This window comes from Geotrypetes seraphini, chromosome 11, assembly GCF_902459505.1.
Source record: "Geotrypetes seraphini chromosome 11, aGeoSer1.1, whole genome shotgun sequence".
Taxonomy (NCBI): Eukaryota; Metazoa; Chordata; class Amphibia; order Gymnophiona; family Dermophiidae; genus Geotrypetes; species Geotrypetes seraphini.
The window spans coordinates 119924489-119949061 of NC_047094.1; the positions used below are offsets into that span (position 1 = coordinate 119924489).

A 24573-nucleotide genomic window follows, 5' to 3' on the forward strand; every position below is an offset into this window, starting at 1 on the left:
CTCTGGAATGCGTTGCCAGAAGTTGTGGTAAGAGCGGATAGCGTAGCTGCTTTTAAGAAAGGTATGGACAAGTTCCTGGAGGAAAAGTCCATAGTCTATTACTGAGAAAGACACGGGGGAAGCCACTGCTTGCCCTGGATCGGTAGCATGGAAACATTGCTATTATTTGGGGTTCTAGAATCTTTTTACTCTTTGGGATTCTGGAATCTTGCTACTCCTTGGGATTCTGTATGGAATGTTGCCACTCCTTGGGTTTGGGCCAGATACTAGGGACCTGGATTGGCCACTGTGAGAATGGGCTACTGAGCTTGATGGACAATTGGATGAAATTTTTTTTTTCACTCAGAGAATAGTTAAGCTCTGGAACGCATTGCCAGAGGTTGTGGTAAGCGCGGATAGCGTAGCTGGTTTTAAGAAAGCTTTGGCCAAGTTCCTGGAGGAAAAGTCCATAGTCTATTATTGAGAAAGACATGGGGGAAGCCACTGCTTGCCCTGGATCGGGAGCATGGAATGGTGCTACTCTTTGAGTTCTTGTTGGGTACTAGTGACCTGGATTGGCCACTGTGAGAACGGGCTACTGGGCTTGATGGAACATTGGTCTGACCCAGTAAGGCTATATGTTTTTATGTAGGAGGAGGGGACAGATGGTGCATAGCATGATTCTAACTTTTATAGAATCACGCTTAATGCTGGACTAGTCATCGCCAATTTTGTAGGCGACATGTATAGAATATGGCCCTTAAGGGAACTGCGCAAATAGGCGTCCCAACTTAAACGGATGTTACCTATATAAATTTAAGACTGCACATTCGGTGGGCCTACATAAAAACGAAGAGGACCGCTAAACATCAGACATAAAGATAAGCAAGTAAGCCGTGCGATCAGCCTTGCGTTCCCTTTCCCCTATTGCCGCATTCTCACCTGAAACAGAGATAACTTCTTGAAGTCACCCAGTCAAAGCTTTCTCTTGTGTGTACTGGAAGAAGCACTTGGGGGGGGGGGGGAGAAATAGCCATATTAGGATATCAAAACAGACTGCTGGCTTTGACATCTCTCTTGGTGTAATAAATAAATTCAGACTAGCACATGAGCAGCGGGATGCCTGCCATTTAAAAACCCCCTTCTGCCACTTGATTTATCCTGGAGTGGCACCATGCTGCTTCAATCAGCCGCCCTAGCCCAGAAGACACCCTTTTGAAATCAGGCCACACTGTCACCTGGGATTGCTGAAATTGCCACCTAGATTGGGAACTCAGCAGGAGGCGTTATGGTGTGGAAATCCGTGTGTCAGGGACGGGGGCATGCACTCTTTACCCTTGGATATTTGGCACTAAATCTGTCTGTAGCGTGCCTAACTGCAGAATTATATGTGTCGATTTTCAAACATCAGGTAGACACACAAATTGGTTTGGAAAAGTGTGTGACTATGTTTCCCAGTATAAAAGTGGTGGGCTATAGAACTAGTTATTAAAGCAGTGTATTGCAAACCATGTACCTCCTGAGATTTGAGGTGTGCGACACACTGGGGAGGAGGAGAGGCTCCGGCTGAATGCCTACAGGACGTGCCTCTCGCAGTGAGAAGCACGACCTGTAGGCAATCAGCCGGCGTCATCTCCTTTCTGGCCCTCTTCCCTGCTGGCACCCCCCATTGGCATCTCAGGGCTCATTGACGTGATGATGTCATGCATGCACGAACGTTGATGGGATGACTTCACGCATGCATGCGACGTCCCCGCATTTCTGGATGCCTCGAGGTGCATTTACGGCACGCTGCTCGACAAAGTTTACACTGTATTAAAGGGCTGATATGCTGCTGGGGGCAGTGAGCGTTATTGTACCCTCCACTGGTGTTAGTGCCTAGGCGCGACCTGGCAATGAATATGTAGGAATAACATTGAAAAATCTGGGTTTATGGGGCTACCTATCTCTTATGCGACTGAATGTGATATGCAACGCAGAAGTGACAGTACAGAAAGATAGGATTGACTTTTATGTGGTCCAATTTAGCCCTTTAGGCCTGGATTCTGTAATAGAGAGTTACATGGGGATAGAAATCCCACCCATCCCCGCCCGCCCCCACCAGAATCCTCTCCGGCCCCACCCGTCCCCGTCAGGATCCTCTCTGTCCCCACCTGTCCCCGTCAGGATCCTCTCCGTCCCCGTCAGGATCCTCTCCGGCCCCACCAGTCCCTGTCAGGATCCTCTCTGTCCCCACTCGTCCCCGTCAGGATCCTCTCCGTCCCCACCCGTCCCCACCAGGATCCTCTCCGTTCCCACCAGGATCCTCTCCGTTCCCATCCGGCCCCGTCAGGATCCTCTCCGGCCCCACCAGTCCCCGTCAGGATCCTCTCTGTCCCCACCCGTCCCCATCAGGATCCTCCCATCCCCACCCGTCCCCGCTAGGATCCTCTCCGTTCCCACCAGGATCCTCTCCATTCCCACCCGTCCCCATCAGGATCCTCTCCGTCCCCACCTGTCCCCGTCAGGATCCTCTCCGGCCCCACCAGTCCCCGTCAGGATCCTCTCTGTCCCCACCTGTCCCCGTCAGGATCATCCCATCCCCACCCGTCCCCGCTAGGATCCTCTCCGTTCCCACCAGGATCCTCTCCATTCCCACCCGTCCCCATCAGGATCCTCTCCGTCCCCACCCGTCCCCATCAGGATCCTCTCCGTCCCCACCTGTCCCCGCCAGGATCATCTCCATCCCCACCCGTCCCTGCCAGGATCCTCTCTGTCCCCACCCATCCCCGCCAGGATCCTCTCCGTCCCTACCCGTCCCTGCCAGGATCCTCTCCATCCCTACCCGTCCCCGCCAGGATCCTCTCAGTCCCTACCCGTCAGGATAGAAATCCCACCCATACCCGCCCGCCACCGCCAGAATCCTCTCCGGCCCCACCAGTCCCCGTCAGGATCCTCTCTGTCCCCACCCGTCCCCATCAGGATCCTCTCCATCCCCACCCGTCCCCGTCAGGATCCTCCCATCCCCACCCGTCCCCGCTAGGATCCTCTCCGTTCCCACCAGGATCCTCTCTATCCCCACTCGTCCCCATCAGGATCCTCTCCGTCCCCACCCGTCCCCACCAGGATCCTCTCCGTTCCCATCCGTCCCCATCAGGATCCTCTCCGTCCCCACCCGTCCCCGTCAGGATCCTCTCCGTCCCCACCTGTCCCCGCCAAGATCATCTCCATCCCCACCCGTCCCTGCCAGGATCCTCTCTGTCCCCACCCGTCCCCGCCAGGATCCTCTCCGTCCCTACCCGTCCCCGCCAGGATCCTCTCCGTCCCTACCCATCCCCGCCAGGATCCTCTCCGTCCCTACCCGTCAGGATAGAAATCCCACCCATCCCCGCCCGCCCCCGCCAGAATCCTCTCCGGCCCCACCAGTCCCCGTCAGGATCCTCTCCGTCCCCACCCGTCCCCACCAGGATCCTCTCCGTTCCCACCAGGATCCTCTCCGTTCCCACCCATCCCCGTCAGGATCCTCTCCGTCCCCACCCGTCCCCGTCAGGATCCTCTCCGTCCCCGCCAGGATCCTCTCCGTTCCCACCAGGATCCTCTCCGTTCCCACCCGTCCCTGCCAGGATCCTCTCCGTCCCTACCCGTCCCCGCCAGGATCCTCTCCGTCCCTACCCGTCCCCGCCAGGATCCTCTCCGTCCCTACCCGTCAGGATAGAAATCCCACCCATCCCCGCCCGCCCCCGCCAGAATCCTCTCCGGCCCCACCAGTCCCCGTCAGGATCCTCTCCGTCCCCACCCGTCCCCACCAGGATCCTCTCCGTTCCCACCAGGATCCTCTCCGTTCCCACCCATCCCCGTCAGGATCCTCTCCGTCCCCACCCGTCCCCGTCAGGATCCTCTCCGTCCCCGCCAGGATCCTCTCCGTTCCCACCAGGATCCTCTCCGTTCCCACCCGTCCCCGCTAGGATCCTCTCCGTTCCCACCAGGATCCTCTCCGTTCCCACCTGTCCCCGTCAGGATCCTCTCCGTCCCCATCCATCCCCGCAAGGAATTACCTCTATCCCCGCCCGTCCCCATAAAAAGCAGCAATTTCTTCTGACAGGATCATCAATTCCACAGTTTCTTTTGTGCTTGCGCTGCTGTTTTCCTTGTGGAATCTCTTTTTTTGTTTTCTGTTCAGGTAATTAACTTATAAACCCCCTCTTTTACTAAAGCTGATGTGTCCGTTATATTATATGGACGAACCCTGCTTCCAAAGCCTTCCATCCCTGTGGGAGTCCCGTGGGCCAGAGGGGGATCCCCGTAGGAGTCCCGTGGGACTTTGCAGGACCTCCGGGATTCCCGTTCCCGTGCAGACCTCTATTCTGTAACTGGCACCATTGTTGGCGGCCACCTTATAAGCGGATGCCGATCATGTGTCAATCACACGACGGTGCCGGGTACAGAATCAAGCCAATGGTAAAGGTATGCGCCGTAAATTTCTAGCGCCTTCCTATGATGTGAATACGTGCCTCTGCAGATGTTTTAGGCCACCTAACGCCACTTCCGGCATTAGCCATGCCCACAGTGGCATTAGACGCCTATAGAGCCTATGGAGGCAATATGCCTATGGAGCCTATAGTGCCAGTGGTTTAGGCGCTGGTAGTTGCCTTGAAACTCAGTTAAAAATGTAATTTTCAATTGCGATTTTTACTTAGTTTAGACCTTCTATTTAGAGAATCAGGGACTTATTATTTATTGACTTGATAATTAATAATAATAATTTTATTTCTTATATACCGTTATACCATAAGTTCAAAGCGATTTACAACAAGTTACATACAATGAGAGTAAGAGATGTTTACAACAAGAAGTAAGAGATGTTTACAACGAGATACATACAATGAGAGTAAGAGATGTTTACAACAAGAAGTAAGAGATGTTTACAACGAGATACATACAATGAGAGTAAGAGATGTTTACAAGAAGTAAGAGATGTTTACAACGAGATACATACAATGAGAGTAAGAGATGTTTACAACAAGAAGTAAGAGATGTTTACAACGAGGTACATACAATGAGTGTATGAGATGTAAGGGGAACAGAAAAAGTTCTTTCTGGGATACAAATTGCAAATGGAAGAGAACCAAGATGGTTTTGACCATTTAAGGATCTAAGCAGTGTACCAAAATAACATTACAACAAATAATTGAAAAAAAAAAAGGAAATACCATCAAATTGAAAAGGAAAGGAATATCGATCACCTCACAGTCATTCACACTACAAGAATAATTAATAATCTGTCACCAATCATCCGAAGTTCCCAACTGCCGAGACGATCAGCTGGTCCTAACCAAAAGGGTAAACAATTAGGTCTTTAAAAGTAATTTAAAACGAGGAAAATGATTGTTCCAATCTGATGGTATTTGGAAGAGAATTCCAAAAACCAGGGGCTTCAAAAATAAAAAGTAGTCGTGGATTAGCCAAGACTAATCTATTGGAATCAGCTGAGCGTAGGGCTCGAGAAGTGGTGGTGGAAGAGGGATAAATCGGAGTCCCTAAATAAATAAAATCCGTATCCCCTAGACCAGCCCCTAGGCCCAGTTCCACCCATTCCTGCCCTGTAATGCCCTAATCCTCCCCCTCCACTGCTTGCCCAGCACGATTTAAGGAGGCTTTTCAAATCCCGGACAAAGAGCCGGGTTTTGAAAAGCCATCCGGCGAAATCCGGACATCTGGTAACCCTAACATGGATGTTTCGCCACCCTCTAAAGCTAAATGTTGCCACCCATGACAAAACTCCTTATCTTTCTTCCTAAATCTGCCTCTCCCTACATTCTCTATTTCTGTGAATAATGCTCTCATCCTCACTGTCTCATCATCCTGCAACCCCTTCGACTCCTCTCTGCCCTTCTCTTTGCAGATCCAACAAACTGCCAAAACTTGTCACTTCTTTCTATATAACATCACTAAGATTCAGACTTCCATTTCTGAGCACGCTGCCAAGACTATTATCCAGGCCCTCGTCACCTCTCGCCTGGATTACTGCAATCCATGGGTCTCCTACTAAGCCAACTCTTCCTTCTTCAAACCGTTCAGAATTCTGCTCCATGCTTCATATTCTGACAAGGTTATCCTGCTCATGTTACTCCTTCTCCTCAGGTCACTTTATTGCCTCACTGTCCGCTTCCACATGCAGTTCAAATTCCTCTTACCTACAAGTGCACTCACACTGTGGCTCAATCTCTCTCCCTACACCCCACCCCAGGAACTCCGTTCTTCGGGTAAGTCTCTCTTGTCTGCACCCTCTACTGTCAACTCCCAACTCTGCCCTTTCTGCCTTGCTGCGCCATTTGCCTGGAACAACCTCCCTGAATCACTATGCCATGCTCCATCCCTGGCGGTATTCAAATACAGGCTCAAAGACTGCATTTGGGTCCCAATCACTTCCAACTTCTAATATACTATATCTGTTCCTCCATTCCCTCTGCAGACCCTACCCTCTCTACATCCCTTTGTATCACCCCTTCATGAGCACTATATATATATCGATCCACTCTGTATTCTGTGCGTCTGTCATAATTAGATTGTAAGCTCTTTCGAGCAGGGACTGTCTTCTTGCTTGTTTAATGTACAGCGCTGCATGCATCTGGTAGCGATATAGACATAATAAATAGTTGTAGTTTATAGAATCGAGGACTTTTGCTCTTTCTTAATGCACATATGTGTTGAGTGCGCTTGCAATATACATGCTTAGAACAAATGCACTCGGCCCGTGGCCGATGTCTTTTGAAAAAAATAGGGCCATGAAGTGGTGCATTGTATTGGTTTGCATCTGTTTTCTCATGTAGCATAGGATAAGTGAGTTTTATGGAGGAATCAGGATGTCTTCAGGATGATGTGGTGGTGGTGGTGGTGGTGGTGGTGGTGGGGAGGGTGCAAACGTGACGTAGGGGGTCAGAGAGATGCTGGTGCCTGAAGCGGTCTGCCCCCTGCCTCCTTACTTTGCCACTGCATCTACTGCCTCTTCCTCTCACTTAGAGATCCATGTCTCTTCCTCTCACTTAATAATAATAATAACAACTTTATTTTTATATACCGCAATACCACAAATAGTTCAGAGCAGTTTACAGAGGAAGAGACTACATACATACAGGTTATAGTAGCATATTGAGATTAATCGAGTTTATCTGGGAGTATTTTCGGAATAGAAGTGGAGTGAGAGAGATAAGTCAAAGAGATAAGTTTTGAATGACTTCCTGAAAGTTTGATAAGAAAGTGCGTTTGGAATAAAGTTTGTTCCATTTGCCTGCTTGGAATGATAGTGTTCGATCAAGGAATTTCTTGTAGATGCAGCCCTTCAAGGATGGAAAGGCGAACAAGTAAGCACTACATGTACAGGTTGTGTCTGGAAATTCAAAATGGTGAGACAGGTAGATTGGGGATGAACCTGATATGGTTTTGAAGCAAAGGCAAGCAAACTAAAAGATGACCCTTGCTTCTACAGGCAGCCAATGTAGTTTTTTTGTAATATGAGTTTACATGGTCCGAATTCTTGAGGCCAAAGATGAGACAGACTGCAGCGTTCTGGACGATTCTTATTCGTTTGATGGTAAGATCCCAAGTATATGATATTGCAATAGTCTAGGGTACTTAAGATTAAAGATTGAACCAGCAGTCGAAAAGAGAGGAAATCGAAGTAATGTTTAATGGTACGGAATTTCCATAAGGTGAAAAAACATTTTTTTAACCTGAGCGTTGGCGTGATCTTCAAAAGTCAGGCTTCGGTCCAAGATGACACCAAGGATTTTGATTGTAGAGTTAATTCGGTAATCTGGCCCATTTAGTCTCAGAGAGGTGTTTGTGATCTTGTTATTGGGACTTGCCCAAAAAATTTTAGTTTTTTCCGAATTCCGTTTTAGTTTAAATTGCATAGTCCATTGTTCTACCCTTATAAGGACAGATGAGATGAATTATTTTGTCTCTTGGGTCAGTCAGGTTATGGGAATAATTATTAGAGATCCAATATCCCAAGCTTTCTTGAATTCAGATACATTTTCTGCCTCCACCACTTCCACCGGGAGGCCGTTCCACACATTCACTACACTTTCCATGAAAAAGTATATTGCGAAGTTACTTCTGAGTCTATTCCCTTCATTCTATGCCTCCTTATTTCAGACCCTCCTTTCAATTAAGACTCCCCCCTCATGTGCATTTATGCCATGTAGGTATTTAAACATCTCTGTCATATCTCCCTTCTCCTGCCTTTCCTCCAAAGTACGCCTGTTAGATGCTTATAAGGAACGAGGCATCAAAGGACACTGCAGTCACATTGTGTGAGACGATTGTGAAGAGGCATCTGGTACATCGGTAAGAGAATTGGTGTTGGTGCCTATTTGTTTTGTCTGTTTATATGTAAAATAAAGATTCAAGTGGGGTTTTTTAATCTAAAGATGTGAATGTATTGAAGCAAGAGGTTTGGACCCGGAGTTATACACGAAGAAACACTTTTCAGAAAGATATTGGCTATGTGTCACCTTGACCTCGAGGAAAGGTTTGATTCGTGATTTCGTGTCGGGAGAGGTGAATTTGAGATACAAATTGGAAGAGATATCTAGAGCCAAACTAACCCACGACAAGTGTTTTTGATAAGAAGTGTTATTGATGAATTTAGAACATTAAGTAAGATGAAAGCTAATTAAGATGAAAAATGGATAAAAATATGTGGATTAATGAGGATAAAGGCTGAACTCTAGAAAAAAACGTGTGATTCTGTCAGCTAGGATTAGCTGAACAGCCGTCTGAAAATCAATAAAAAAATCATTATAAAAAATTATTAACAGTGTTACAAACTAAAAAAAATGGAAAAAGGTTGAAAATATAGGAAGACTGGTGATTTGAATGAATTGGACTGAATATGTGCACTAATAGAATTTTGCTTTCTTCCAAAGTATACATATTGAAATCTTTAAGTCTCTCCTCAGACATTTTATGATAGAAACATGATGGCAGATAAAGGCCAAATGGCCCATCCAGTCTGCCCATCCAGGCGCCTCCCACCCTCGCTACACCACTGCACGGAAGTCAGACGGCCGCAAGCTCTGGCCTCATCTGCACAAGCCTCAAACATTTTAAAGTCATATGTAGCAACATTCTAGAGCTCAGACTGTGATGTCATAATGCCTCATTCCACCAATGCCTAAGCTCCGTCCTCATCTGCACACACCTCAAACACTTGAAAATCATAAGTAGCAGCATTCTAGAGCTCAGATTGTTATGTCATAATGCCTCATTCCACCAATGCCTAAGCTCCGTCCTCATCTGCACAAGCCTCAAACCCTTTAAAATCATAAGTAGCAACATTCTAGAGCTCAGACTGTGATGTCATAATGCCTCATTCCACCAATGCCTAAGCTCCGTCCTCATCTGCACACACCTCAAACACTTGAAAATCCTAAGTAGCAACATTCTAGAGCTCAGACTGTGATGTCATAATGCCTCATTCCACCAATGCCTAAGCTCCGTCCTCATCTGCACAAGCCTCAAACCCTTTAAAATCATAAGTAGCAACATTCTAGAGCTCAGACTGTGATGTCATAATGCCTCATTCCACCAATGCCTAAGCTCCGTCCTCATCTGCTCAAACCTAAAACACTTGAAAATTCTAAGTAGCAACATTCTAGAGCTCAGATTGTGAGGTCATAATGCCTCATCCCACCAATGCCTAATCTCTGTCCTCACCTGCACAAGCCTCAAACACTTTTAAAATCATAAGTGTTTGAGTCTTGTGAGGTTAAGGCAGAGCTTACAGGAATGGGGCAAGGACAGGGACAGCGACCAAAAATGCGTGGACGAGACAGTGAAATTGAGTTCCTGCTGAGAAGGGGACAAATTTGTCACCGTCTCATTCTCTATTCCCTACCTCTTCTTTTGTGGAAAGGGACCACATTTGCCCTTCTCCAGTACTCCGGGACCATTCCTGACTCTAGAGAAGCAATGAAAATGTCAGGCAGCGGAAGTGCCAGAACGTCCCCAAGTTCCTTCGGTACCCTCAGAAGTACACCATCCGACCCCCATCGCTTTGTCCCTCCCGCCTCTTTTCACTTCCAATAGTAATCTTACCATTCCCCATTTATCACTCTGCGCCCGTCTCGGGATTATTACCCATTTGTCTTGATTTGTTCAATGCCTAATGATTTGTTGTGATATTATCTGCCTGCGTAGACTTTTATTTTTACATAGGCGCTATATCAAATAAAGTGAACGTGAACATGACAAAGTAGTAGAACGTTTCCTGAAAAGCTAACATTGTCCCTGGGAGGCTGAAAGGCTGGCTTTTTCTAAGAGCAGGCGGCTAGAACAGTAAGCGAAAAAGAAAAACAGATTTAACCAAAAGCTTAAAGAATCCATCTGTGCCAACATCCATCAGTGTCATTCTCTGGCTACAAAGGCAATATTTATAAATCACATTTCCAAACTGGCTGCAAATTTGTACCAAGAAACAGATGGGCTTCGGTAGCAGTTTGTCACTGCTGATACACACAGAAGAGGGTGTGGATAGTGTAACGGAGAGAGTGAGCGAGAAAGAGAAGGATATGGATAATATGTGCAAGAGTGGGAGAGGGAACGACAAGAAAAAGGTGTGGCTCACTGGTAGAGCTGCTGCCTTTGCACCCAGAGGTTTTGAGATCAAATCTCAGTGCTGCTCCTTGTGACCCTGGGCAAGTCACTTAATCCTCCAGTGCCCACTGCTTTCAATGTAAGCTTTGAAATGCCAAAGGCAGTATACAAGTCCCCATTCCCTTTCATCAAGCCCAGTATCCTGTTTCCAACCCAGGTCACAAGTACCTGGTAGAAACCCAAGGAGTAGCAACATTCCAGAGCTGAGATTGTGATGTCATAATGCCTCATTCCACCAATGCCTAAGAGCCAACTTCGTCAGTGATGTCACAATGACTAGATTGTCCTACACTTGGCTCACATAAGAAGATAAGAGCTGCCATACTGGGACAGACTGAAGGAGTGGCTCACTGGTAGAGCTGCGGTCTCTGCACCCAGAGGTTGTGAGATCAAATCCCAGTGCTGCTCCTTGTGACCCCGGGCAAGTCACTCAATCTTCCAGTGCCCACAGCTTTGAATGTCAGCTTTGAAATGCCAGAGACACAAAAAGGCGGTATACAAGTCTCCGTTCCCTTTCCCAAAACTTGTGATGGTGAAAGAAGACGAGAATGTTGACTTAGCTCAGAGTTCTGGTAGTAAGGATGGTCTCGGAGAAAACTACATTTTTGGCAGACGCTGAATCCTTCTAATTGACCAAATAAAGATAATAACCCAAAAATACTGTGCATGGGATTTCAAGACCATGAAGGTTTCTTCTGCGTAGCTCAGGCTTGAAGAAGGGACCTTGTGGTCATCATAACCCACTGACTGCTGCTTCTCTGGCTATCACTATGTTGGTTTGCTAAAAGGTTTCGCAGTCTGAAAAGCTACAGTGAAGTGAGGAAAGACAAATGATTGCCGGGCGAGAGAAAAATGGGAAAGTAGAAAGAGCGCCTCAGTAGGAATAACAATATGAAAGCCCTGATTGATCAAGGTCTTTCCCCGGAGAAGCAAAATAGGAAAAAAGTTGAAAAGTGCACGCTGTAAACATTGATCAAATGTGACTTCACTCAGTGACTGAATGAGAGGGTGAGATGTGCGAGTTATGAGACTGTGTGGCCAATGTCTAAGGGCCCGATGCTCAAAAGCCCTGTTAAATTCTGTGTGCCATTGTAAATGTTCCAATTTCTAAATGGCGAGCGCAAGTCCCCGTTAAATCCTGTGTGCTGAAAAGTCCCCGTTAAGTCTCCGTTAAATCCTGTGTGCTGCTAAGTCCCCGTTAAATCCTGTGTGCTGAAAAGTCCCCGTTAAATCCTGTGTGCTGCTAAGTCTTCGTTAAATCCTGTGTGCTGCTAAGTCCCCGTTAAATCCTTCCCCGTTAAATCCTGTGTGCTGAAAAGTCCCCGTTAAGTCTCCGTTAAATCCTGTGTGCTGCTAAGTCTTCGTTAAATCCTGTGTGCTGCTAAGTCCCCGTTAAATCCTGTGTGCTGAAAAGTCCCCGTTAAATCCTGTGTGCTGCTAAGTCCCCGTTAAATCCTGTGTGCTGCTAAGTCTTCGTTAAATCCTGTGTGCTGCTAAGTCCCCGTTAAATCCTTCCCCGTTAAATCCTGTGTGCTGCAAAGTCTCCGTTAAATCCTGTGTGCTGCTAAGTCTCTGTTAAATCCTGTGTGCTGCTAAGTCCCCGTTAAATCCTTCCCCGTTAAATCCTGTGTGCTGCTAAGTCTCTGTTAAATCCTGTGTGCTGCTAAGTCCCCGTTAAATCCTTCCCCGTTAAATCCTGTGTGCTGCTAAGTCCCCATTAAATCCTGTGTGGCAGGGAGGGTCGGGAAGAAGCGGGAGCTATGCCACTGTGTAGCCCGTATTTTTTTTTTTTTTTTTTTAATTTAACCTCATGCAATTGGCAGCCCCAGACCTGTTGGTATCTATACACTTTTAATGAAGGTGCAAGAGACACGTCTTTAACATACGTGCCTGAGATGTGCTTTTAACGTATCCGTATTCTGTTTAAATTTCCATCTCTCATGCAATCAACAGCCCCTGAGACTAGCTTTTAACACGTACAAATATTAAAGACCATTTGTAAAAGATCAAAAATGAGCCCTGATTTTAAATTCCCTATAAAAATCTCAACTTTTCACTAAATTTATTAATTGGACTGTTAGTCTTTTAATTAGATTGAATTGAACTTAATTTAATACTAGTAGGGACAAGCCTCAGACTTAGGAGTGTATGTTTCCCAAATTGGGATTACTCCAAGAGAGAAATACATTACTCTCTTGCCTCCTTGTCCTTATAATATCACCGGCTGTTGCCCCACCTCCCTACCAGTATAGATTAGTTTGATCAATATTTAATTATCTTCTAATAAAACCTAAACTACATTATATTTTTTCTTTTATTAATTCAAATCCTTAAAAACTTATTAAATTAAACTATAAAATCCTATTTTAGCTTTTAACACACACATATATTATGTTCAAGCATGGTAAGTTTTGAGCATCAGGGCCTAAGTGATATGTAGATGGCTGGGTGCTTGTGAGGTTACCAGAAGTCTGGATTTCCCCGGACCTGTCCTTTTGAGGACATGTCCGTGGATCCAGACAGGTTTTTAAAACCAGGCATTTTGTCTGGGTTTTGAAAAGCCTACTCAAATTGTGTCGGGCAGGGAGGAAGTGCAGGCAGTGGGAGGTGGGACTGGGGGCGGGATTAGGGAGGGGACAGGTGGAACTGGGCGGGCCTGGGGGGCAGGTCTAGGAGCCCAGATTTTCCGATTGGAAAATCTGGCAACCCTATGTGAGAGGCAGATGTGGGGTGTGTGAGGAATGTGGATCAGTGTCCTCCGTTGTTTCAAGACAACAGGGCCAGGACAGGAGCGAGTGGGAATTGTTCATGTCCTCTTTAGGATTAAAGATGTGGGAGTGATTCAGGCCTGCTTCTTCTTTCTCTGAAAGCAGCAGAAGTTGGTACAAGGGATGGGGCTTTTCAGGAAGAGCTTCCTGGGAGTTACATTATCTTCATTTGGATTGGAATTGGGGTGGGGTTTTCAAAGAGCCCACAAAGATTCAGCTCCCTGAGAGGGGGGTCTCTGGCATGGTGAATGGTGGTGAGAGGGGTTCAGGGTCATTAAGCCATGATTATAGATTTGAATAGCCCTTTTAAAAATGATATCTCATTAAGATGTTGATTAATTTTACAAATAACTAGCCCATGAAACCTTTCCATATCCCACGTCCACAAATTTGTTTAAGAATTAGCTGACCCAGCAGCGACAATTCTTATGTTCATTTACTATGATGGCCCTCAGCATGTGCCATCCAAGCTACAAGGCTGCTGAAGAATGGGGTTTTTTTTGTGTTTTTTTTTTTTAAAGTGTATACAATTGCTTCTCATGCACATGACCTCTTTTCTGATAAAAATGTTTATCTGCACGGAATTATTTGGATAGCCAATTTTCCCATTAGATTGAGACTCAACCTAGAAGTTTAGACACCACCCCTTCCTCCTTCACTAACGCGTAGCGCGGGTTTTAGCCGCCGGTAACTGCTCCGACGCTCATAGGAATTCTATGAGCGTCGAAGCAATTACCGCCACTGCTGGCGCTAAAATCCAGCGCTACGCGTTGGTAAAGGAGAGGGTTAATGCTTTCCAAGTTAGCTGCCAACTTAACATTTTATTAACGGACCCTAAAGTGCAATAGGAGGAACGGAAGGGTTCATAGACAACGGCGCGAAAGACAAAAGCGCGCGCCGACAATTGAGCACAGTGCGCGACGCCGCGACGCTCTAAATTACAGTTTTTAGGGGCTCCGACGGGGGGTTTTGTTGGGGAACCCCCCCAGTTTACTTAATAGACATCGCGCCGGCGTTATGGGGGGCTTGGGGGGTTGTAACCCTCCACATTTTACTGTAAACTGAACTTTTTCCCTAAAAACAGGGAAAAAGTAAAGTTTTCAGTAAAATGTGGGGGGTTACAACCCCCCACACCCCCCACAACGCCCCCACAATGCGGCGCAATGTCTATTAAGTAAAAGGGGGGGTTCCCACTTTAAACAGTAATTTAGAGCGGCGTGGTGGCGCGCGCTGCGCTCAATTATCTGGGCGTGCCTTTGTCCTGGCGCACTTTTGACCTGACACCGAACGGAAGACAGGTACAAACCCAGGAATCCTCAAGTACCGAGGAAAGAAATTACTGTGGGACACAGAAAGTTAGTGGGAGCAGAGATGTAGGTATAATGAGGAATATGGAAGAGGCATGCAGTGGTAAAAGATCGAGGAGAGAGAACGAGAATAATACGAAAAGAGACAATGCTTCTTTACCTTTTACATCTAAGAGAGTAAAATGACGGTTGTTTGTGGCTTCAGGGGCCAAGGTGAAGTAAAAATGATGGCCGCCCTGGGGCTCATCGCGGTCCACTACGCTTATTGTCTGTATCAGCTGAAAAAAAGAAAGAACACACAAGAGGTCAAACCCTTCTACAGATGAAAAGAAGCCCTGCCTCTCATGTCTTGTTAATTTCATGCAAATCACCCTTTCCCCAAATATGGGCTTTGTGCTAAGAGGGCTGACTACTAGTCATACGAGGTGGTGACTGGGTAAACACAATGCCCAAAGCTAGATGAGTTATGGTAATGTTCTCTTCCAGTGGCGTTATGTAAAATCCGGACCCATAGACCCTAGCAAGGGCCCGCCCAGTTCCACCCAACCCCACTCTGTTCCACCCACGCCACAACCCAACCTCACCCCTAGCCCCACCACTAGCCCCGCCCCCTCAGCCTGCTCATCTCGGTCGGACAAAGTGCCGGGTTTTTAAAAGCCGTCCGGGCATGCCCTCTAAAATAAGGACATGTCCGGGTCAAATCCGGATAACTGGCAACCCTAAGCTGGGACTTAGTGGGCCTCAAGTGGGAGGACCAAGATGTGCCCCCCCACAAGTGCGTGTGTCTTCCCCCTGGGGTCCAGCATCCCCTCCGGGTCTAGCACCTTCCCCTACCTGCACTACGCTATTTACCTGCCAGATCCTCCACAGCTAGTCAGTGGGATCTTTCCTCTGCCATGTCCTGCCCACAGTTGTATCAGCATGGCAGGACATGGCAAAGGTCCCTCTGGCCAAAGAGACAGCCTTTTGCACTATCTCTGACGCTGTAGCTGTGGAGGACCTGCTGGGTGGATAAGTAGATGAGTGGGGAGGAGGGGGGACGGGACATTGCTGTGGAGCTGTGGAGCATGAAGAAAGTGGGAACCTGCTGTATGCCATGTTTATGACTGAAAATTGTGTGCACGCATGGTAGGCTGTCAGGAGCTAACAACTTTTAAGATGATCACACACATGTGAAGGGGGTCATGAGAGTATGTATCAGAAGGACATTTTGGAAATCCAGCATAAATGCAGCTTGGAACAAGAGGTTGCATAGAGTTTGCCCTACCACTTAACAAAGATATCTCAATTCTTTACTTTTTAAATCTGCATAGCTCTCCTTTTTCGTTTTCTTTTCTTTTTTTTATTATCAATTAATTACACACAAAGAATTCACTTTGAAAAGAAAATTAGAAACAAATAGAATCAATTTTCCATTGAAATGAAACAAAGAAAAATTCTGACTTAGTATATAGTCCACAATTAGGAGAACAAAGTAAGGAAATAGAAATCCCTTCCAGGAAAAAGGGTAGATACAAATAATAATTATAAAGAATAGAGCAGTTAACATCGGCTAATTATTAACAGACATGAGTTATCCTGTACTTTCCTAAGTGGCATCAGAAATCCCTTTTCCTTCTAAGAAAAAGCGCAACTGTTCTGGGTCGAAAAAAATATACTTATTTTGTTGGTAGCTAATAAGACATTGACAGGGAAACCTCAACTGAAAGGAGGCTCCCAAAGAAAGAACCTTAGATCAGTTTTGTAGAAATTCCTTCCTTCGGATTTGGGTCCATCTTGAAACATCAGGAAAAAATACAGGGCCCCTTTTACTAAGCTGCGTTAGCGTTTTTAGCGCACGCATTTGAGTGCGCGCTAAACCGGCGCTACGCAGCTAGAACTAACGCCAGCTCAATGTTGGCGTTAAGGACTGGCGCGCGGGCGACAATTTAGCGCACGCTATTCCGCACGCTAAGGCCCTAACGCGGCTTAGTAAAAGGAGCCCATAGACTCTTTTCACCAAATAGAAAATCTACTTTAAATTAAAGTATAGTCTCCTTTTTATTTTCATGTTGCATTGATACAGTTTAATCTCCTTTGTTGCATTTGTAGATTTTGCAATCCTTATGACATAGGGCAGGGGTGTCCATTGAAAGCAGTGCATGCACATAGATCTCATGCATATTCATTGGGGAAATCCTGAAAACCCGACTGGATTGCGGCCCTCGAGGACCGACATTGGACACCCTGGGGAATTCCACCAAAAATTATAGTTTAGTCCAGTGGTTCCCAACCCTGTCCTGGAGGAACACCAGGCCAATTGAGTTTTCAGGCTAGCCCTAATGAATATGCATGAAGCAAATTTGCATGCCTATCACTTCCATCATATGCAAATCTCTCTCATGCATATTCATTAGGGCTAGCCTGAAAACCCAATTGGCCTGGTGTTCCTCCAGGACAGGGTTGGGAATCACTGGTTTAGCCTACTCCAGTTTTTCCAATTGTACGTAATTTGTTGAATGGCAATTGGAAAAACTGGAGTAGACTAAACCAGTGATTCCCAACCCTGTCCTGGAGGAACACCAGGCCAATTGGGTTTTCAGGCTAGCCCTAATGAATATGCATGAAGCAAATTTGCATGCCTATCACTTCCATCATATGCAAATCTCTCTCATGCATATTCATTAGGGCTAGCCTGAAAACCCGATTGGCCTGGTGTTTCTCCAGGACAGGGTTGGGAATCACTGGACTAAACTATAATTTTTGGTGGAATTCCCTATGTCATATATATAAAATGGAAAGATATATTGCAATACAGCGAGGGTGTTTTAGAAAATTTCAAGATGTGTGGGAGTCATTGACAAAATATTGCAATGATTAAATGATTCTTTTCCCTTGATTTACAGGTTCAATTACGAGGGGGAGGGGGGATAATTTTATAATTTTATTAATGTATATTGTATATTGCATTCGATTATATAATAGGAAGGGTTGGGGAGGGTGGGGGTTAATAGCATTTTATGTGTACTCTTGATGACTATTAAGTGATATATTTATGATCTATTTGTTATATTATATTGATGCACTTATTGTACGTTTAAAAATGAATAAAGAATTAAAAAAACAAAAGATTTTGCAATCTTTCTCTTCTACGTGTTTGTTTTGTTTATATTACGGCTCTTTGTAATCTGCTATTTTATACTGTTTCAATGCATCAATTAAAATTTAAGTTCCCAAAGCAACCCCCCCTCCATGTTACCTGCCCAGGTATAGCATCCTCACATACAGCAGCTTCATAGGGCGTGGCGAGTTCTGGTGGATTATCATTCACATCTAGAATTCGGATGCTGAGAGTTGCTCTGGATACTTTCAACTCATTATCTGGAACAAAGAAGAGGCAAAGTATTTGCTTTGGAATTCTGTTCATCACCTTCAGGGCCTGATGCACAAATACCGGGTTGGGAGTGATTTTGTTTTGCCGAACTAGCCAGGTATAATAATAATAATAATAATAACAATTTATATACCGCAGGACCGTGAAGTTCTATGCGGTTTACAATGATTAGAAATGTTACAGATTGAGTGAATAAACAAAGTACAGATTTAGCGACAGGTGGTTCTTGCGCTCGGTTGTTAAGGACTAAGATTGAATAGGTTGGTTTCCTAAGTATTTCAGGAATAGATGTGTTTTCAGGCGTTTCCTGAATTCTCCATAGGTAGTAGGCACAAGCAATTGTTCAAGGTCTATACCCCATAATGGTGCTTGATGTGCGAGAAGATGTTGATGATGACTTTTAAATTTACAACCTCTAACCGGTGGAGAAACGAAGTTCAGGTGTGAGCATCGCTTGTGTCTGTTGGTTGAGAAAGAGAAAAGGTCTATTATGTATTTAGGGGCTAAGCCATAGAGTACCTTGAAGCAAAAACAACCAAACTTGAATTTCACGTGTGCCTCCATCGGTAGCCAGTGTAAGAGTCGATAGGAAGGTGTCGTATGATCAAACTTCTTCAGTCCACAAAGTAGTCTTACCGCTGTATTTTGAACTAGATGCAATCACCGCATGTATTTCTGGGGGATCGCCAAGTAGGCGATGTTACAATAATCGAGTTGACTCAGAATAAGGGATTGTACTAGAATTTGAAATGATGAGGCGTCGAAGTAAGCTCTGATGGACCGAAGTTTCCAGAGGGTGTGAAAGATTTTTCTGATCAAGGAGTCAACCTGGTCTTTCATGGTCAGGTTTTGGTCCAGTATTACACCCAGTATCTTCATAGTGGGTTGAATTGGATAACTAAGGTTGTTGATGCACATTGGGGAGGGGGAGGAGCTGTGTCTGGCATCTGTGCAGAAGAGCAATTTGGTAGGCACAGCTCTTTCGCGCAGGCCCAGTCCAACTCCTTGCAGGAGCTTATGAGTATTTTTTTTTTTTTTTAATTTGCGACTTGCCCAGGATCAAACCCAGAGCCTCAGGCTGCTGAGGCAGGAGCTCTAACCGCTGAGCCACTCACTCCTCCACACCGTAGGGTTGTGTTTGAGCTCTGACAAGCAGCACCAAGAACAAAAAATAGATGTCCGAGGCTAGAATTTTATTTGTTTCTTTGCTGCTACTTACCAGAGCTCTAGCACAACCCTACAGTTGTGGAGGAGTGAGTGGCTTAGTGGTTGGAGCTCCTGCCTCAGCAGCCTGAGCTTGTAGGTTTGATCCTGAGCAAGTTTTAGAGTGATTTGAATACAGCGGTTGTGCGTCCGTTATAAGAACATAAGAATTGCCGCTGCTGGGTCAGACCAGGAGCCCTAAGTCTTAATAATATTGTAATTTATAGCTAAAGAGACATATGATAAAGAAACTGTTTTATTTTACTTTTGTGATTAGGATAAACATACTGAGGGCCTGAAAATAGTACCTGGCGGGCCGCATTTTTTAGACCACTGATCTAAAACAAACATATCCCTGGGAAAAAAATAACGCACAAGGGTCATGTTTTCCGATTTAAGGCAGGCTATTTTCCCCCCCAAACGCATATGCAAAAGTCCACGGATATAGTGATGTGTACTTTTCGTTTCATAATTATGTTCAAGATTGTAGTCGTGGACTTTAAACCTACATGGGAATTTTGAAAGCTGTGCCGAAATATAATTTAAGAAAATGTTGAGAACGCAACTCTTTGTTTAATGCTTTCCTATGAGAAGTTGCTACTATTTTCTTGATAATGACGGGAATAGCCATCCAGATGGTTATACGTAACTGGAAGAGTTATGATCGACTGAATTACACTTTCTGGTGGGCAAACCTATGTTCCAGTTACAAGTATGAAAGAGTGAACGCGGAATGCTTGGAATACAGTAACGCATTCAAAATGGTGAGGAGCCCATTGACTGCAGGTAAACTTTCCTTTTATTTGACTTCCTTACACATCCAGGGTGGGTGGGTGGGGGGAGGGGGGAATGTATTATTGTTTGCTATACTTAATTATCTATATTATTGAAATTAAATATGTACTACTTCTATTAATTATGGGGAGGAGGGGGGAGAAAATGATTGTTTTTGGAATTATTTGTGTATTTAAAGTGCGTTCTGTGTAGTGTTTATATTTAAATTCATTGTATGGCACTGTTAACATTTGAAAATCAATAAAGATTTATAAAAAAAGAAAAAGAAAAGTTGCTACTTTTCTTCTTCCTGTAAGATATACGGCCTCTTTTACAAAGCTGCGGCTGCGGCTGCGCTAACGGCCCCGAAGCCCATAGAGATTTAAAGGGCTTCTGGGCTGCATAGTTTAATGCGGCATATACATTTTTAAATAAATAAATAATTTGAGAAACCAGGCTAGAGATTTTCCTCTGTCGGATCTCTTCCCTTCGTCCTGACTCCAAACACCCTATATCCAACCTTTCTTTTCACTTTTTCTCTTGGCAGGAAGCTTTTTTCTAAAAACCTCTTTCTTTCTGTGCGAGCTGCAGACAGCCTGTCGCTTTGCTGATATAACCAAGGCAGGTTTTCCAAGCAAGGGGCAGTACTACCCAAGGGGGATGAAGTTTTAATTAGCTACGAACCCTCCAGTCTCTTGCCTGAGCCACCCACAGGGTCACACTTTATCTCTCTTCCTCACTCAGATCAGAGGCTGTAGCAATTAAGATTTGTAAATTTTCAGGGGAAGAGATCGAGGAATCCTGAGGGAGACCTTAAAGGAATTTTCATTTTCAGCAGCGCATTACCGTTGTTAATAAACAGAGGCTGCATTTATGAGGTAGTAGATTGTATAAGCCCTGGAAGACCGGCCAGTATAGATCCAGTCAGGGCTTAATATCCAAGGGAACGGCCAGGAATGCAATTTTGCCACTTGTTTGCGGACCCTAGAGCAAGGGTGTTCTGCGTCAGCCCCTCCCTTCTAGGGCAGCCAAGGGGAGGGGGAAGGGGTGGGCCTGGAGCAAAGCAGAGAGCACTGACTTTTCTGTCCAATCCAGCCCTCCTCTTCTGTTGCTCCTGTCTCTGGCCTGCCCACCTTTTTTGGATTGAACCCTGCAGTGGAGTAACGAGGGTGAGTGGCGCCCCTCCCTCGTCTCCATTCTCCCACTCCTTCCTGATCCCCCCCCACCCCGCTATGCACACACACCCCTTCCCCCATACCTCTTTAATTTTTCCGGTACGCACTGCATCACGGACCTGCTACCTGTGTCGTGTCGGCTCTCCCTCTGACGTCACGTCCTAGGCGTGGAACCCAGAAGTGATGTCAGGGACAGCTGACACCAACACGGGCAGCAAGTTCGAAATGCCACTCCCGCGTCAAGTAACAGATCCTTTGTATATAACTTGGAGATAAGTGCAGAAGGCAAAAACCATAACGGAATCTGCAATTTGGTTTGATAGACCATTTGAGATTTTGGGATGGTTGAATTTTATTTTATTCTTCTGTGGTGGTTATTTTTTTTTTTCTTTTATTACAAGTATCAATGATTAAAAAAAAAAAAAGATTATTTGCATTTGAATTTCTATTAACTTGTATATCATTTGATGCTGCTGTAATCCCCTTTGCATTGGGGAACTGGCTAAGCAGAATACAAATGCCAGGTTTAATTAAATTAAACCTACCTAGGACTGGGATTGCTAGCAAGGAAGTTCATACATGTCATGATATTGCTTTTGCACTAGAAGACGATGACCTCAACAAAATTGGAAGATCATTCGCTCAACCTTTGAAAGGATAGGAAGAATATTTCAGAGATCAGTGCCTTCATATCTATGATTATTAAAAGATTCTCTGTATTGCCTTTCATTGTCCAGTGAAGTGGTTTGCCAAAATGTATATGAACAATGTCGATATGGCAGCAATAACAAATTAAAATGAATGCACAAGGCCAAAGAGACATGAAAGAAGTAAACACACAATGAAATGCATTTTGACAATCTGTATCTACTGCTACTCCCCACAGAGCTGACACGCCTGCTAAAAAGTGTCTTAGGATCAGTCGAAAAGAAAGAATCTTTTTGCAAGGACAACGGTGAGGAATTCTAGAGCTTGGATGCCACTTAAAACGAAATGTCATTCTGCATTTTCTTAAGATAAATAACTGTAGAAAGAAGAACAAAGAAGAGATTGGCATTCAGCGAACGGGGCGCAGCCCCAGACGGAAGTACACGATGCCTCTCATTCTGTAAATCTTGCACGCACATTTTCAAGTTTCCAAGTTTATTTACATTTTAATATACCGACCATCATCGTGTATCTGGCCGGTTTACAAAGCTAAAAACATTAAAATAAATTTAAGAATGGGGGGTGTAAAAAGAAAACTTACCCCCCCCCAATTCTGTATATGCACCTTAAGTGGTGTGTGCAAATTTGTGCGCACAGCTTAATCGACGCTAACAATTGGAAATTAACACCTCATGCTTGATGATAACTGGCACCGATTAAGTTATGCGCATAACTTTGTAGGCATATTCTACAAAGTGCTGCATGCAGTGGCGTACCAAGGGTGGGAGGGGCTCAGGGCAGTGGCACCCCCCTGTGCCCTCCTCTACACCACCACACTCTTTCCGCACCACTTACGTGCCCTCCACTCTACCCCATCCTTCCGCCCATCCCATGCCACTCTGGCGCCATCCCTTCCAACCCCTGTACCTCAAAATCTTTGCCAGTGCGAGCAGCTTCTCCGCCTGCTGCACGCACTGGCTTTCCCTCTGGTGTCACTTTCTGGCCTTGCGACCCGGAAGTGATTTCAGAGGGAGCCCGGCCTGCACTAGCAACAGGCTAGAGTAGTTTTTCGCACTGGCACAGATTTTAAAGAGGAGCAGGGAAGGGAAGTCATGAGCATTGCCTGGTGGGGAGGGGCGCAGAGAGGTGCTGGTGGCCCCCACCGAGACGGTGCCTGGGGTAGTTCGCTCCCCTGCCCCGACCCTTATTATGTTTCTGGCTGCACGCCAGGTCTAGTGCACAAATTTGAAAAAGGGACATGGGCAGGGGAGGAGCATGGGAAGATCGTGGGCGTTCCTAAAATTTGATATTCTTGTTTGTTGCATTGTGCCTACCTGTTGTACTTTCGTATGATACTGTTTTTATTCACTTTTATTAATTGTAAATTGTTTTATTAACTGTAAATTGTAACTGGTCAATCTCTGTGATGGAGGATACATCGTGGACAGCATCAAAGGGGCAAAGGACAGCGTGTGCCGGGCCTGGAACTGAAACACATCATCGCCTCCCCTAGCAGAGACATGATTGCCTTCCACTGCACGGTGGAGAGGTGGCAAAGGCTACATGTCTAAGGCACCCCAGACTCTAGGAGGTCTGGACCAGAACTTGAATGTCACTCTCTTTTAAAATGGGCTGAAAGCGGATGCTGCACCGCCGTTTTAATTATATGACCGTTCTTCGCATTTCAGGATTGCTTCACCCAGCACCTCTGCTATTGAAAATGCATGTTTGTCTAGGTGGGGCGCAGCGGTTAGAGCTCCAGCCTCAGCACCCTGAGGTGGTGGGTTCAAACCCTGCACTGCTCCCTGTGGCCCTGGGAAACTCATTTAATCCTCCACTACCCCAGGTGCATTAGATAGATTGTGAGCCCGCCAGGACAGAGAGGGAAAATGCTTGACGTACCTGTGTGTAAACCGCTTTGAGTGTGTTTGTAAAACTACAAAAAGGCGGTATGCAAGTCCCAGTCCCTTTCCCTGTTTGAAGGTGGTATAGCAAACATCAAATAAACAAAACTTCTTCTGGCCTGGGTATGGGTAGACGGGTGGCAGACCTCAGAAAACTGGGACTATTCACCCTCGAGAAGATTGCAAGGGGATATGATAGAGACTTTTAAAATGTTAAAAGGATTTGATAAAATAGACCAGGAAACAGCATTACTAACATTTTCGGAGGTGACACGGACGCGGGGTCATAGCCTGAAACTGAGTGGCAGCAGGTTTAGGACAAATGTTAGGAAATTCTGTTTCTCACAGCGAGTGGTTGGCGCTTGGAACGCTCTCCCGGAGGAGGTTGTGGCGGAGACTACTGTTCCGAGTTTCAAACGCAAGTTGGATGCACACTTTCTTGAAAATCATATTGAGGGATACGGGAAATTCGGGTCTCCAAAAAGGAGTACTTAAATGGGCCGCCGCGTGCGCGGATCGCCGGACAAGATGGACCTCGGTCTGATCCGGTGAAGGCATTTCTTATGTTCTTATGACCAATGAGGGTTGGGGGCAGAAAGGAGATATGAGAGCACAGGCAGGAGATGCAAATTTATACATTGTAGAGCACAGGTGTCGAAGTCGGTCCTCGAGGGCCGCAATCCAGTCGGGTTTTCAGAATTTCCCCAATGAATATGCATTGAAAGCAGTGCATGCACATAGATCTCATGCATATTCATTAAGGAAATCTTGAAAACCTGACTGGATTGCGGCCCTCGAGGATCG

The 24573-nt window shown here is 45.7% G+C and overlaps 1 protein-coding gene across 6 annotated transcripts in view; it reads right to left on the reverse strand.

The window, feature by feature from the left end:
* Positions 1 to 24573, reverse strand: part of CDH22 (cadherin 22) — a 393963-nt gene that overhangs the window by 13926 nt on the left and 355464 nt on the right. For 5 of the 6 annotated variants that reach the window (XR_004536472.1, XM_033914508.1, XM_033914507.1 and 2 more), the window contains 2 exons: positions 17931 to 18052; positions 14853 to 14970 (listed from right to left, as the gene is read on the reverse strand). Coding sequence is in view for 5 of the 6 variants with exons in the window: in XM_033914508.1 (XP_033770399.1) it covers positions 14853 to 14970; positions 17931 to 18052 (240 nt within the window). In the remaining variant the exon portion in view is untranslated. The remainder of the gene's footprint in view (positions 1 to 14852; positions 14971 to 17930; positions 18053 to 24573) is intronic. The other variant, XM_033914510.1, reaches the window with a different exon arrangement.